We start from the raw sequence: 16,987 nt of genomic DNA, 5'->3' as shown, positions 1-16,987 counted from the left end.
TAGCTATTAATACTATGAAAAAAATGTAACAAACCTTTATGCTTAATGTGACTGAGAAAAATGTGTGAAAACTGATATGAGGGGGACCAGCAGTTAGCATAATGGCTATGTCACTGGACTCCCACGTAGTCGACCGCGGTTCACGTCCCGGACCCAGTGGCTTAACACTTACGCCGGGCGCATGTGCGTGCGTGCCCAAGATCCCGAAAGGAGAATGGAGGAGAAGGGATTGCGGCGTGGCCATCCCCCCCGGGGGGTGATTTCTCGCTTTCTGTCTCTCTGTCTCTCTCTGTCTGTCTGGTGAGCGCACGCGCCCTATAGCAAAAACATCTCAAAAAAAAAAAAAAACAAAAAAAAAAAAAACTGATATGCGGAAACTTCAAAAAGTTAGTGGAAAATGGAATTAAAGTACAAATTTGTCTTGATGCAAAAAATTTTGAAATCTACTCATCATTTTTTCACAATATATGCACTTTCCATAAACTTTTTGAGGACCATTCACCAGAGCATGTGTATGCATATTGTCTATGTAGGTGTGTGTACACACATGCATGCGCACACACACACACACATCTGATGGCCATTAGAGAATGAGAAAAGCTCTTAGTGGTATAGCATAACAAGTATATAGTATTTCTTTAATGTCAACAGCTCTGGAAACAGGGTTTAATATTCTTTCTTCACAAATGAAGAGTCTGGGGTCTGAAAGGCTTATTCTTTCAGTCACAGTGACCCAGTGACTAAACAGGATTTTTCACAGAAGTCTGAGCCTCGTGTTCATGCTTCCTCTGATATGGCTGGTGAGATTAGGCAACAGAGTAGGCATAGCTAAACACTGCGACTGTTTTGGTTTAACCTCCTTACATATAGATAAACAGATAAGAATGTCTATAGAAACTGGGAAGTCACTGTGCCCTGTTAGAGCGCATCAGACCTCAGATACTACATGTCACCACGAAGCGGCGAACTGGAGAAGATCAAGGCACCAATGCTGTGACGGAAAGGGCCTGGAAAATGGGTTAGAAAGCAGGAACCACTCTAGCGTGGCCACAGTGTGTCTCACGCAAACCTCCAAATTCACAGACTTGAAATGCTTTAATCTATAAAACCCATGAATTCTCGTCTAAGACTGCTAGAAAGAGTAAACCAAAATTTATATAGAAAATCAGGTTAACAGCATCTTCAACTGCTTTATAGTAACTTGGTTTTTAAAAGGAGTGTGTCCTCCATTAGAGGATAGTTTCCACTTTCATATCTGAATTGGGCATCTTCTCCCAGTGCGCCCTCTTAGCATAACAGGTCACCTCAAAACACAAACACATCACCCCTCCCCCAAGTAAAGGAAATAACCCTAACCTCAAACTTACGTATGAGGTCATCTAATCTACTGCCCAAAGATTTGCTTTGTGTACCTCTCACCAACAGTGAGAAACCACAAGGGACCAAACATGAATACAAAATTGAGACTGTAAAAAAACAGGTCAAAGCTGGTAGAGGTGTAGGGGTAAAGACAAACACAGATCACTAAAACACTGACTAGTTTATGAATTATACCAGCAGGTTCTCTAAAGCAGGAGTCCCCAATGCCGGGACCAGTCCCTGGCTGGTGAGGGAGCAGGCTACACAGCAGTGAGCCACGGTGGCTTCCCAGTGAGGGAAGCTCCGTCGGTATTTACAGCGGCTCCCCACTGCTGCAGTACCACCTGGCTCCACTCCTGTCAGATCAGGGCAGCTTCAGGTTCTCAAAGCAAGGAGGACGAACCGTATTTTGAACTGTGTGTGCCTGGGACCTAGGTTGCACACTCCTCATGAGAACCTAGAGCCTGATGAGCTGAGGTGGAGCTGAGGAGCGATGCTAGTGCTGGGGAGCACCTGCAAATGCTGCTTCATGGTGAGCTGCGTAATGATTTCACCATACATCACAACGTAATGATAACAAAGTGCGCAATAAATGCCATGCACCCAAGTCATCCCCAAACCAGAGCCCGCTCCATGTGCAGAAGATTTGCCTTCCATGAAACTGGTCCCTGGTGCCAAAAAGGTTGGGGACTGCTGCTCTAAAGGACATCACACCAAAGCAAAAGCTCTGAGTATGACAGTCACCACTGAGCCAGCCAGGGCTAAACCAAGCCGCTGAAGAAACCAAATTCTCCCCTGCCCTCTCTCTGCCAAATACAACAATATCTCTGGCTTTCAGTTTAAATTCTTGCATATTAATTTATACCTCAAACAAGAAAAATGTAAAAAAGGCAATTAACACTTGACACAATAAACCATAAAACTCAGATGTTTCCTCTACAGATCCTTAAAAAAAGGTAAGCAATTAACAAAGTACTGCAGAGTGAGTAATCCCTGTGAATTCTGAGGCATCCTCACTGCACGAGATCGATGTTCGGTAAGGACAGTAAAGCGCTGTGGTCTCGACCAGCGTCACTTTTTGGGCAAACACACAGACTGTGTCCTTGTCTCAATTATCGTGACTGTGCTGATCATAATTGACTGATGATACACCTTCGTAGGAAAGTGACTTCAGGTACCTTTTTCTCTTCTAACTCTGCTTTTAAAGATCCCAGTTCTTCCTGACATTTCTGCAGAGGAGAAATTTTTTGAAGCATTTGTTCCACTTGGTGATGTAGAGTAGTATTCTCTCTAAAAACGGACAATGTATTAACATCATTATACAATATTTATAGTGCATTATTAAATATATTTACTGATGATTTTAGACTCATTAACTTGGAACCAATAATAAGCAAATGGCTGTTTTTAAACATATCCCTGTTTATATTAACCAGACCTTCACATTGCTTTTTATCTCATAGGCATAGCAGACCACTTTTGTTAAAGTACACCACATATCCATTTAAGAAACAAGTACATGGAACCAGCAGAGGGGGAAATGGTTACATCACTGGACTCCCACAGAGCCGACCACAGTTCGAGTCCTAGATCCAGTGGCTTAAAACTCATGCTGGGCACATGTGTGTGCATGCCTAAGATCCTGAGAAGGCAATGGAGAAGGGATTGCTGTGTGGCCAGCCCCTGGGGGATAATTTCTCACTTTATGTCTCTGTCTCTCTGGCAAGCACACATACCCTATAGCAAAAATATCTAAAAAAAAAAAAAAAGAAAGAAACAAGAACAGTAGAATTTCAACCTAACAGAAAATACATTAGAGGATAATCTGCCAAATAACTTAGCCTTTCCAATCTTGTGCTCATATCATTTATTTAAATTAATTGGCAAGCAATTTTGTGATTCAGTTTATAACCACACTTTTTCTTCTTCTAAGTCATAAATGTAATCAGTGTGTGAAACATGGCTAAAAAGTATAAGTAGGCATAATTTAAATTACTTAAAAATAAAACAAGATAAACAGTCACATTAAATAGTTCCAGTTCATGGAGACAATGTTAACTAGTTTGCTTATTTAAGAGGTGTTTGTCTTAGGCTGCATGTATTCGCAGGAGAAAAAGACAGAGATGGTAAGAGGGAAAGTGGGAAATCACTCCCCCACCACCACCACCATGGGGGATGGCCACATACACACACACACACACACACACACACACACACACACACACATCTGGTGTGATTTTGAAGTTACTGGGTACAGGACTTGAACCATAGTCAGTTATGTGGGAGTCCAGCAAAATAATCACTATGCCATCTGCTGGTCCTGCCAGTTAAAAGTGAAACACCAGCTTGCAATTTAAGAGCTTAGTTATAAATTCTTTTGAACAATTTGATTAGAAAAACAAAAATCTTAATTATGAGCATCAAAACAGCATTCTATATTATCTATGCACACATTGTTCAAATGGGCTCTAAACTCTGGTCTTATAAAATGTCCACCCCCAAACCACCTACACAAACAGGGTTCACCAACCATGGAAACAAGCTGGCTTACCTTCTTGCAAACTGCAGCTGTAAAACTTATTAAAGAAAATTCTTAGAATTTTATCTTCTGATACTTGTCTGGACATAAAACTCACTTAACAATTATTTTTAATAATCTGTGTTGAATGCAAATAAATTCTAAAAACCAGTATTTACAGTCCCACCAACAACTCTTGTGATTCAGGCTTTTTAGCAAATTATTATTAATCATAATTTATGAACAGTCACCACTGAGCCAGCCAGGGCTAAACCAAGCCGCTGAAGAAACCAAATTCTCCCCTGCCCTCTCTCTGCCAAATACAACAATATCTCTGGCTTTCAGTTTAAATTCTTGCATATTAATTTATACCTCAAACAAGAAAAATGTAAAAAAGGCAATTAACACTTGACACAATAAACCATAAAACTCAGATGTTTCCTCTACAGATCCTTAAAAAAAGGTAAGCAATTAACAAAGTACTGCAGAGTGAGTAATCCCTGTGAATTCTGAGGCATCCTCACTGCACGAGATCGATGTTCGGTAAGGACAGTAAAGCGCTGTGGTCTCGACCAGCGTCACTTTTTGGGCAAACACACAGACTGTGTCCTTGTCTCAATTATCGTGACTGTGCTGATCATAATTGACTGATGATACACCTTCGTAGGAAAGTGACTTCAGGTACCTTTTTCTCTTCTAACTCTGCTTTTAAAGATCCCAGTTCTTCCTGACATTTCTGCAGAGGAGAAATTTTTTGAAGCATTTGTTCCACTTGGTGATGTAGAGTAGTATTCTCTCTAAAAACGGACAATGTATTAACATCATTATACAATATTTATAGTGCATTATTAAATATATTTACTGATGATTTTAGACTCATTAACTTGGAACCAATAATAAGCAAATGGCTGTTTTTAAACATATCCCTGTTTATATTAACCAGACCTTCACATTGCTTTTTATCTCATAGGCATAGCAGACCACTTTTGTTAAAGTACACCACATATCCATTTAAGAAACAAGTACATGGAACCAGCAGAGGGGGAAATGGTTACATCACTGGACTCCCACAGAGCCGACCACAGTTCGAGTCCTAGATCCAGTGGCTTAAAACTCATGCTGGGCACATGTGTGTGCATGCCTAAGATCCTGAGAAGGCAATGGAGAAGGGATTGCTGTGTGGCCAGCCCCTGGGGGATAATTTCTCACTTTATGTCTCTGTCTCTCTGGCAAGCACACATACCCTATAGCAAAAATATCTAAAAAAAAAAAAAAAGAAAGAAACAAGAACAGTAGAATTTCAACCTAACAGAAAATACATTAGAGGATAATCTGCCAAATAACTTAGCCTTTCCAATCTTGTGCTCATATCATTTATTTAAATTAATTGGCAAGCAATTTTGTGATTCAGTTTATAACCACACTTTTTCTTCTTCTAAGTCATAAATGTAATCAGTGTGTGAAACATGGCTAAAAAGTATAAGTAGGCATAATTTAAATTACTTAAAAATAAAACAAGATAAACAGTCACATTAAATAGTTCCAGTTCATGGAGACAATGTTAACTAGTTTGCTTATTTAAGAGGTGTTTGTCTTAGGCTGCATGTATTCGCAGGAGAAAAAGACAGAGATGGTAAGAGGGAAAGTGGGAAATCACTCCCCCACCACCACCACCATGGGGGATGGCCACCATGCAATCCCTTCTCCTCCATTCTCCTCCCAGGATCTTGGGCACACACACACATCTGGTGTGATTTTGAAGTTACTGGGTACAGGACTTGAACCATAGTCAGTTATGTGGGAGTCCAGCAAAATAATCACTATGCCATCTGCTGGTCCTGCCAGTTAAAAGTGAAACACCAGCTTGCAATTTAAGAGCTTAGTTATAAATTCTTTTGAACAATTTGATTAGAAAAACAAAAATCTTAATTATGAGCATCAAAACAGCATTCTATATTATCTATGCACACATTGTTCAAATGGGCTCTAAACTCTGGTCTTATAAAATGTCCACCCCCAAACCACCTACACAAACAGGGTTCACCAACCATGGAAACAAGCTGGCTTACCTTCTTGCAAACTGCAGCTGTAAAACTTATTAAAGAAAATTCTTAGAATTTTATCTTCTGATACTTGTCTGGACATAAAACTCACTTAACAATTATTTTTAATAATCTGTGTTGAATGCAAATAAATTCTAAAAACCAGTATTTACAGTCCCACCAACAACTCTTGTGATTCAGGCTTTTTAGCAAATTATTATTAATCATAATTTATGACAAAAGTAAAAACATCTATTTCTCTAAATTAGAAAAATTGTAGGACTAAATTCTCAAGTAACTTTTTTTTTCCCTCAAATAATCCAAAGAGTATTTCCCGCAAAAAAGAACCATATACTAGGGCCAGCAGGTGGTGTGCTGGTTAAGGTACTGGACTCCCGCATGGTCGACTACAATATGAGTCCTGAACCTGAAGGCTTGAAATTCCTTCCAGGCATGTGTGCATGTGTGCTCAAAACTCTGAGAGAAAAATGGAGAAGGCATAACACCATGGCCATTCCTCCAGGGGAAGATTTCTCCTTTTCTCTCTATATCATTCTCTTGTGAGTACACGTGCCCTAAAGCAGTATCTCTCTCAAGAAAACAAAACCACACATGAATCAGGTACTTTTAAAAAGTATACAACTCTACTTAATTAGTAAAGAAAGAGATCACGAACTCTTCATTAGTCCTCAAACGATATATACAAGTCAATAACCTCATCTTCCCATCTCATACTGCCAGTAAAATATTCTAACATAGCACAAAATAATCTCTTAAATTTCATCTCCCATGCATTCCTCTATTTCTACCACGACATAGTATATGTGTATTTGTAAACTATGTCTGCATCCTTTATCTGAATACAAGCTTTCAAGGTTAAAAACTGCTTTTGCACTAGCCCACAGGACAGCAGTGAAGCCGTGCACATAGGGAGCCCAAGCCCACATAGCCAACCATGGTTCAAATCCCAACTCCAGCATATTGAAAACATGGCAGGCCCAAAATCTTGATAGGATGGAGAAATAAAAGGATTGTGGCATGACCACACCCTGCTGAGGGGTGCTCTCTCACTCTCTAATGCCCTCTGACCATTTAAAATTTTTAAAAACTATGTTTTATTCATCCTAAATCACAACAACCTTTGCAAATTTGAAATGCTCAAAAAATGTCAAATAAAACAAAATATACTCTCTGCTTTTTGAAAGAATAATTAACAATAGAAGGATCAGAATTACACAAAAAGAGCTGAAATAATATTGAAATATCATAGTGTAGTTACTGAAGAAATAACTTTTGCATTTTGAAAAAAATGAGAAATCTCTTGCTACTCTAATAGCAAAAAGAAACCAAGTTATATAAGAAAGCTGTATCGGACCTGTGAGGCTGGCTCTTCAAGTTGTAGAACTACTGCACAGTTCAGGTACAACAAATACACACTTGCTCATCAAAAACTCAGTATTCAGTCATAGCCAAGGCCGAGCCTAAATATTATAACAACACTGCTCCAACTTCTGAAATCCAAATGTCACTGAAAATTTATCCACTTAAAAACTTATTCTGGTAACTGGTATTTAAGTACTTTTGGGCTAGCGGGTAGCATGTTGGTTAAGGCAGCTGGATCCACCATGGCCAACTACGCAGTTCTACTCCTACTCCAGGAAGTCTGAAAACATGGCAGCTCATGCATGCACGTAGCCAAAATTCCAAAAGGAGAGCAGACAGGGGTTGTGGTATGGCCATCCTCACTGGGGTGGTGATTTCTCACCCCCTCCCTTGTCCCTCTGTTGAGTGCATACATACTATAGCAATAACTAAAAAGAAAACAATTACAGTAAGAAACACTTTTGTGGCCAAATTTTAGAAGAATGAAACAGCAATTTCCCTTCTAGATTATAAGCTAAATTATCTAAAAAATGTTATACCAATTCTCCAAAAATAATACAAAGACTACATACTCCCCAAATATTGGAAATAATTTCCCTATTTATCTATCTAAACTATTATAGTTGTAATAATCATTTCTGCGCTCTTTCATAATCAACTGAAGAGCTTACTCTTGCAATAATGTGCATTTAGTTATTTATAGTTAAGTGGACTGATAATTTAGACCAAAAAAAAAAAAAAAACCACACAAGAGATTTTCCATGATCTCTATATTTGAATCTAAAAACAGGTACCGGGGGCCGGCCCATGGCATGGTGACTAAGGGCGCTGGACTCCCACATGGCTGACCACGGTTCAAGTACAGGACCTGGTCGTGGCTGGCTTGCACGCTCACGCGCGAGCGCTCTCTCTCATGGTCTGTCCCTCTCGGTCAAATTAAATAAGTAAGTAAAGTTAAATAAAATAGTTCTTAACAAACAAACAAACAAACAAACAAAAAACCTAGGTACCAAAAATGAATATAAATGCTATGATTTTGTTTTAGAGAGGTTTTTGCTATAGGATGCGTGCACTCTCCAAGAGAAGACAGGAAGGGAGAAATCACCCCCGGGGGATGGCCACGCCGCAATCCCTTCTCCTCCATTCTCCTCTTGGGATCTTGGGCACGCACGCACGCACGCCTGGTATCAGTTTAAGCCATTGGGTCCGGGACTCGAACTGTGGTTAACGATATGGGAGTCTAGTGACATAGCCATTATACTACTTGCTGGTCCCAAAATGCTATTTTTTTTTTTTAATTGCCAGAGAGTGGGTGTGCTCATCTTAGAGAAAACAGTCTTCCCAATGGAACATCATAGGTCATCCTGCAATCCTTTTCCTCTATTTGTTCATCCCATCAGGATTTTGTATAAGAAGCATGCATACTCACCCAGTACAGTTTTTTTTTTGGAGAGGTTTTTTTGCTATAGGGTCCATGCACTCGCCAGACAGAGACAGACAGAGAGCGAGAAATCACCCCCCAGGGGGGATGGCCACACCGCAATCCCTTCTCCTCCATTCTCCTCTTGGGATCTTGGGCACGCACGCACACGCGCCTGGCATGAGTTTTAAGCCATGGGGTCCAGCCAACCGCAGTCAGCTACATGGGAGTGCAGCGACATAGCCATTACGCCAACTGCTGGTCCCTCACCAAGTATAGCTTTCAAGTCATCAACGCCAGGAGTCTTACCACGTTTGGCCCTGTGCAATCAGCTCCCTCTGCAATACAGGGCTGGGTCTAAACAGTATGTCTTAATTTTATCACTGACACATATTAGATATGATGACACCAACACAATAAGTAATTGGTGATCACATATACATTTGGGTTTGCCATAAATCATACTGCAGAAGGCCTCAGGTTACTGTCAAAGTTGAACAGCATAGTCTATCCCAATATCAGGAACCAGCAGTTAGCGTAATGGCTATGTCGCTGGACTCCCACGTAGTCGACCGCGGTTCGCATCCCGGACCCGGTGGCTTAAAACTCACGCAAGGCGCGTGTGCATGTGTGCCCAAGATCCCGAGAAAAGAATGGAGGAGAAGGGACTGCGGCGTGACCATCCCCCCTGGAGGGTGATTTCTCGCTTTCTGTCTCTATGTCTCTCTCTGTCTGGCGAACGCACGCGCCCTATAGCGAAAACCTCTCAAAAAAAAAAATATATTGAATATGAACGTGAATCTCAATGAATTCCTAAAGATGTATGTATGTTCACTTTTATAGAGACACTTCATATTTTTATGACAGAGATATAAATAAAGGCAAGTGTTTTCACCATGAGGTATGGCAGGACCAATTACACACACCTTTTTCCCCTGCTAAGAAAATATTTCACCATGGCCACCTACACTACAGATGCTCAGTAAATGGTTATTAAACCAACAATGCCTGGAAGTCGAGGACTGCCTTGCGAATATAAAATTACAACATTTCTATACGATTCTGGGTATGTACTACAATTCTCTACAAAAGAAAAATAATAAACAAATGCCTATTTCCCAACATTTTCAGTGTCCCCACAGTATACTTTCTGAAGATCCACAAAAGCATTCAGATAGTGTCATGTTGACTTTCCTGGTCCTACATCTATGGAATATGTCACATCCTCAGTAACTAAAAAAACCTATCCACTAATAAACTCATGAGACTAAGAAAATTAGAATCAACAGCAAAACAAATTAAAGACTGTGAGATCTTCTCATTGTAGAGCTTAGTATTAAACATGCACTAAATGTGAAAGGATGCACGTTCACAGCTTGTACACGGCCCCTACTAGAACCTGTGTATGCGGCCTTCCAAAGGATGTGTGTTCACCGCTTGTACGCGGCCCCTACTAGAACCTGTCTATGTGGCCTTCCAAAGGATGTGTGTTCACAGCTTGTACGCGGCCCCTACTAGAACCTGTCTATGTGGCCTTCCGAAGACAGTGATCCCAATGACTCGCGCATCTGTTTTAGGAATTATACATCATCCCAAAATTCAAAGGAAAATCCCAGTAAAAGGATATCATCACATTTCTTCTGGTATTCTGTTAACAAATTACTGCAACAAAGAAAAGAAGAACTAGGTTACTTTTTATCTAAAAAGTATACTATGTTAAAATCATGTTTTAAACCATGAAAAGCACCCCTTTTACTAGGTTTCCTGAAACAAACTTATGCTTGCTTAATTCATGTATCTAACTAACATCTTGACCTATAAATTCATGAGACCATTACATAATTTTAAAAAAAGAACCTCATACCTTTTGAAATTCTAAGAAAATCTGAGATCCAGGTCTGAAGTTATAAAGAATGTTTTTTAAAAAAACGTTCAGTTTAGTGAAAACAGCTTCCTTCTAAGGCATGAGCCCTTTGTTTCAGAGGCACGAGCCACTCACAGCACTCCAGCAGCCGGCAGGCCTCGAGCTCTCAGGCGAGGGACACCAGGAAGCCCCCACACAAGCAAGTCAAGCTCTCAAGGCCTAAAACTACTGCCCGCTTCAGTCGGTGTCAGGCTTCAAAGTTCTACCAAATGCACACACACACTTACTCTGTGTTGATGATTTTCTGTTTCAAGGTAATTAGTGCTTCAACGTATTCATTTAAATTCTGAAAGAAAAAAAGCTACAGTGAGTTATTTATGTTTTCATTAGTGAAATTCACAACCTTAAGTATAACTGTTTTCTATAACATGATTAGAAAATACAGTGTTATTTGTTTAATACAGATACAAAGGAATTATGTAAATCTATTACTTTTATTGCGCATAAACTCACTGGGATTTGTGTGGCCTGCCTACACCTCTTCCCTGGGGATGGCAGCATTCCTATATAGTAAGTTAACTGTGTGTGATTAACCCCAGCGCTCACTCAGCACTCACCGTTCTAGTTTACTGAGGCAGTCTTCACCTGCAAAGTTATAGAAAGGACTTAAGACTATGAAAAAGACATACACTACCAAAGGCTGCAAAAAATAAATAAGTAACATGGAGGGGAAAATGAATAGAAATATTAAAATGGTGCCAAGTTTAGGTGAAAAAATGTATTTTGTAAGTATATATGTTATTACACTTTAGGGACCAACTGGAAATTTGGCTCTAAATTATTGCTATCACACTGAAAGGAAAAACATCGTTAGTTATTCTGTTCAAATATTTCTAAAAATTAAAAAAAAAACTGGTCTTTTTATTTTAACTGATCTCTTTTAATGTGTTACTTTTTCACCAGTAAATACTTCAGAAATAAGAACTTACTTTAAAACATAGTAGCCTTTTTTTTTTTTTTTTGCCAGTGTTCACGTGCTGGCCAGAGACAGAGTGAGAGAGAAAGCAAGAAAGCAATAACCATGGGGCACAGCCACACTGCAATCCCTTCTCCTCCGTTTTTTGCTCACTCCTTTCGGGATATGGGGCACACACACATTAAGTGACTGGCATGTTTCTCAAGCCCCAGGGTCCAGGACTCAAACCACATGGTTGGCTATGTGAGATTCGGTCATAACTGCCAGCCATGGGTTTGACCAACAATAACTAACGTTTTTATACCTAAGTAATAATTTGACTATATCATCCGAACTATGCTCAGTTTTCAGATTATTCATAAAATGTCATTTTCTAGATAATCCAAATGGTTTTGATTAAGTTACATATTTCCCTTTCTAGTAATAGCTGCATTTTCTTTGGAGTTATATGTATAATGTAACAGAGAAAAAAAAAAAAACCCATACATCAAGATACATAAAGTGAAAAGTATCAGTTCTCTTATAACTTGTTACAAAATCACTCATAATTGTCTAGGCATTGCTCATTGCTCCTGGATTTCTAAATACATTTAAAATTAATCAGTTTACCAATTCTCTACTGAAGGGCATTTAGAACCTTTTCCGTCTTTACTAAAATCTCGAATGAACTCCCCTGTCCATTCCTTTCTGAGTCCCCTCTGTTTTTCCTTAGGACAACGTTCAAAGAGTGCTACTCCTGGACCAGCAATCTCTGCTTAACGCTGACCCTTCACAGCAGGCGGCCTGCAATGGACTCAGCCATGCTCACCACAGCACTCGCTGTCCTGCTGCCAGCAACCTCCCACTCCCTGCAGCAGGATGGCTGTGTACCTGCAACCTCCCACTCCCTGCAGCAGGACGGCTGTGTACCTGCAACCTCCCACTCCCTGCAGCAGGATGGCTGTGTACCTGAACTTAAGAGATGCTGTTCGTTAACACTTACTACTGATCTCGAGAAATCTTCCCCTGCTCTTCTGGCCATTCATACTTCTATTTAGCCTGTTGATAACATTAACTCATTGATGTGGCTGCACCGTTCTTAGGAGTTGTGAACAGTAACCTCTCAGCAAACATTACGAATATATGTTTGTCAACCGATCATTAAAATATACCCATACATGCATACAGAACTTTTAAATATTCTTAAAGTCAAGCATAGCTTTTCTTGATGTTTCTTGATAACAAGTTTAGAAGATTCTATCCCATCCCAGATAAAATAAAAAGAACCCTATTATGTTAAGGATCACATGTACGTTATTCTAGCAGTTTATGCCTCTATTTGTTTACTATTTTCATATTTAATCTTTAACTCTCCTGGAATTTATGTGTATGTAAAGTATAACACTATAATTGTTACGGTTTGGACAATGGTTTGTCCTCCAAAGGTTCAGTTTGAAATCTGGTTCTCAATGTAATGGCTCCGGGAGGTGGGGACAGCAAGTGGGTGGCGACTAGATCCTGCAGGCCTCAGCCTCGTGACGGACTGATGGATTGATGCTGTCTAAAAAGGGGCTGCTTTTGGTGAGGGTGGGTTGTGAAAAGGGAAGGGGGCAGCCTCCGCTGCTCTCTCTGTACATGCCTTCCATCCTCCCTGCTCCGTCAGCCATGCTGGGACAAAAGCTGGCTTGAGGCCTGCAAAAGCCCCGTGCCTTTGGATTTTGCAGCCCCCAGAACTGCAAGTTCAATCAATCTCTATTTCTTTATCAATCACCAAGCCTCCGACATTTATGTGAGCAATGTAAGCGTGGACCAAGACAAACACAGACTCTAAAAACATTATGAATCAATAAAGCACAAATGGACTATCAATAGCATGAGTGTATTTGGCTTTCCATGTTAAAACTGTAAACGCAGCACTGAAAACTATAAAGTCAGTGACAAAACTATAAATATAACCATCTCAAAAGAATCACATAGATGAGAACAAAATATACGAGAGAGTTTGTAGCAATGTAAACAGCTCTAAGCAATCAATCTCAGGAAGGCAAGAATACCAGCACCGAGGAAGGTCAAAGCACATCAACTGTCCACAGACGGAGACTCCAGTATGAAGGAGAGACAAAAAAGTTAGTCTTTTTGGCATCAGGAAGAGGCAAAATAAAATAGCAAAAGATCTGTTTTTATTCACTAGGCAGAATAAAAGTATTAATAAGGACATAAGGAAAAGAAAACTCAAACTAGAGGTGCTAAGATCTGAAAGCAGTTTGGTAGCACACAATAAATTTGAGATACAAATAATGAAACATTATATATGTCAGCACTAGTTAGCCAGGGCTCCCCACTGTATCTTAGAAAACGGTACATTGTTCCTTCTTGTACCTTCTATCTGTCACATTTGTTTCCATTACATTTCAAATGGTTCAGACAATGGGGAAGTCCCATTGTAACAACTGTTATGTTCATATAACAACTACTTAAAACATTAAAATTTGTTTAAAAGTCAAGCACAAAATACAAATAATGATAATTGCCTATTCTCACCTATAATTTTTTTTTTTTGGAAGAGATTTTTGCTATAGGGCGCATGTGCTCGCCAGACAGACAGACAGAGACAGAAAGCGAGAAATCATCCCCCAGGAGAGATGGTCACGCCGCAATCCCTTCTCCTCCATTCTCCTCTTGCGATCTTGGGCACGCACGCACACGCGCCCGGTGTGAGTTTTAAGCCACTGGGTCAGGGATGCGAATCGTGGTCGACTACATGGGAGTCCAGTGACATAGCCATTACGCTAACTGCTGGTCCCTCACCTGTAAATTTTCTATATCCCTGGTTGGATTTTCTTCCAAGAATGCTCTTTCTGATATTGCTGGTTTTTCTGTTACATTTTCTAATTGATTCCTATGATGTGCAGGAATAATGTTAATTTTTGTTTGTTAATTACAGTATTCTTGCTCATTTTACAATGCTTCCTTACACTCAGATGCAAAGGAGTTGTGCTGATTCTCTTGGATGTTGATGTGAAGTTATAACATCCACAAATAATGGTAGTTTTATCTTTTCTTTACCTCACACCTGTACTTCATTTTTTTGTCCTTGTCTTCCTGAATTAAGGCCTCAGTACAATACGGAGTAGCAGCGGCAAAACCATGCATCCTGGCTTAAATTAGAATAAATGATTTAAGTTTGGTCTGCTCCTGGATTTTGGATGATACTTTTTAATCATGTTATAAAAACTTCTACATGGTTTCTTTAAAAATTTCACTGGACCAGCTTGTGGCATGGTGGTGAAGGCAGCTGGATCCCACATGGCTTACGTCGCCATCCCAGTCCTGAACCAAGTAGCTTAAAAAACACTCCTGATGTGTGTGCATGTGTACCCAAGATCCGGAAAGCAGGGAGGACTGGAGAAGGGCCTGCAGCATGACTGTGCTCCATGGCGTGCCTTCTCACTTCCCTTTCCTCTCTCGTCTCTCTGACAAGCGCACGGACACACTCTCCGGCAAATTAATTTAAAAAAAAATTATGTGTGAGTAGGAAATTTTATCAAATCTCTGCATCCATTTAAATATTTTTCTTTTATTTGCTAATATTAGTGCATTACCATACACTTTCTAATAGTAAAGCAGTTTAATGTTGTATCCCTGGTATAAAAATAACTGAATACTGTTTTGACTCTACTTAAATACACCACTGGATCAAGTTTCCGATATCCTACTACTCGGTTTTTTCCATTTATGTTGTTGGCAGGTGATGTTTATGGTTTCTGCACTGTTTATACACAATTAAAATAAGATACAATTTTCTTGCTCAAAAAACATGAGGCAGCTGGCCGGCCAGCCCTGCCAGTGGTGCAGCCTTACACTGCGGCTGCACAGGAGGGTCACGGGCTCTCACACAACATCTCCCTGCACAAGCCAGGCACGTGTGCATGTGCCCATGGTCCTGGCTCGCTGAGGCTGGGGCAGGGCATTGTAGAGCCTTGCTGAAGGTGCCTGTCACTTTTCCTCTCACAGAAACAACAATCTAAAAATAAATAAATAAATGTAAGGAAGAAGTGAGCCATGACTCTTTCTTGCATAAATAGTTGCTAGGGGGACCAGAGGATGGTATAATGGTTACATCACTGGACTCCCATGTAGTCAACTGTGGCACAAGTCCTGGATGCTGTGGCTTAAACTCATACCAGGCACATGTGCATGCGTGCCCAAGATCCCAAGAAGAGAATGGATAAGGGATTGCAGTATGACCATCCCCTCTGTGGGGTGATTTCTTACTTTTTCTATCTGTCTCTCTCTGTCTTTCCTGTGAACACACACAGCCTATAGCAAAAACCTCTCAAAAAAAAAAAAATAATAAGTTGCTAGGTACAGAACTGCTGGGTCATCAGCTGTCATAGGCTGAATCTTGTCCACTTTCAAAAACACATGTTAAAGGAAGCAGCAGAGAGCATAATGGTTACATCACTGAACTCCCACATACCCAGATTAAAACTCACACTGGGCGCATGTGCATGCATGTCCAAAATCCTGTAAGAAAATGGAGAAGAGATTGTCACATGACCATTCTCCCAGGGGTGATTTCTCCATTTCCATCTGTCTGGTGAGCGCATGTGCCTTAAAGCAAAAATCTCTCCAAAAAGAAATAACATGTGCTGAAGTCCTAACCCCAAGTATCCCAGAATGAATGACCTTATTTGGAAACAGGGTCTTTTACAGCTATACTAGGTTAAAATGAAGTCATTCTGGATTAGGGTGGGCCCTAGCCAGATTTCTGGGCAGAAAAGATAGATACCACTTTTTTATCTGCCCGTAAATCCCACTAGAACTACAAAGGAATTTTTCCCAAATGGGCAAAACCAACAAGTGTGAGAACAGCATAGAAAATAAACAACCTGGGAAGCAGATCTGAGAGTAATGATTCAGCACCCAAGAAGCCAGCAGGGGTGATAAGAGAGAACCAACTCAAGTTTACACCACGAACCTTCAGCATACTTGGGAATCAGTGAAAAAGATTCTCCAGAGACGAAGGTGAAGGGGGAAGGGAACTAAAATAAACACTGGTTTCAAGCTTCTTGATAAACATTCAATCCCAATCCCCAGTTCCCCACCAGGCCTTGGAGAATTTGCTCCTCCCCACGCAGCAGAAGCCATGCTTTCTCAAGAAGGGCTTGGACTGCGACACCAGGAGCGCTTGGGCAGGGCACCATCCCCAGACCCCAGACTGGCAGCCAGGAAGCTCCCAAACGGTGGCACCCAGTCCTTCTGTCCTCCAGCCTGGGGAACAGAAACACCTTCTCTGAAGAACTCTAAGCAACCTAGACAAAAGATCTACAGGCACCAACCTCAGATGTTCTTCAGTCAGCAAAAGGCCCAGCCCACCTATGCTGCAAGGAAGCCCAGGGTCCAGAAGCCCCACGACTCTGCGTATGCAGTCAGCATGTTAAGC

The 16,987-nt window shown here is 40.6% G+C and overlaps 1 protein-coding gene across 1 annotated transcript in view; it reads right to left on the bottom strand.

Moving 5' to 3' along the window:
• ICE1 (interactor of little elongation complex ELL subunit 1) overlaps window positions 1-16,987 on the bottom strand; it is a 74,197-nt gene that overhangs the window by 50,137 nt on the left and 7,073 nt on the right. Inside the window, 4 exon segments of the mRNA XM_006168899.2 lie at window positions 4,563-4,674; window positions 5,947-5,965; window positions 10,350-10,384; window positions 10,874-10,932. Of these exon segments, the coding sequence (XP_006168961.1) occupies window positions 4,563-4,674; window positions 5,947-5,965; window positions 10,350-10,384; window positions 10,874-10,932 (225 nt within the window).

The sequence above is a fragment of the Tupaia chinensis genome, unplaced genomic scaffold (assembly GCF_000334495.1).
Source record: "Tupaia chinensis unplaced genomic scaffold, TupChi_1.0 Scaffold146386_1, whole genome shotgun sequence".
Classification (NCBI taxonomy): domain Eukaryota; kingdom Metazoa; phylum Chordata; class Mammalia; order Scandentia; family Tupaiidae; genus Tupaia; species Tupaia belangeri.
The sequence above is the reverse complement of the archived record's forward strand: the minus strand, read 5'-3'. Positions and strand labels throughout refer to the sequence as shown.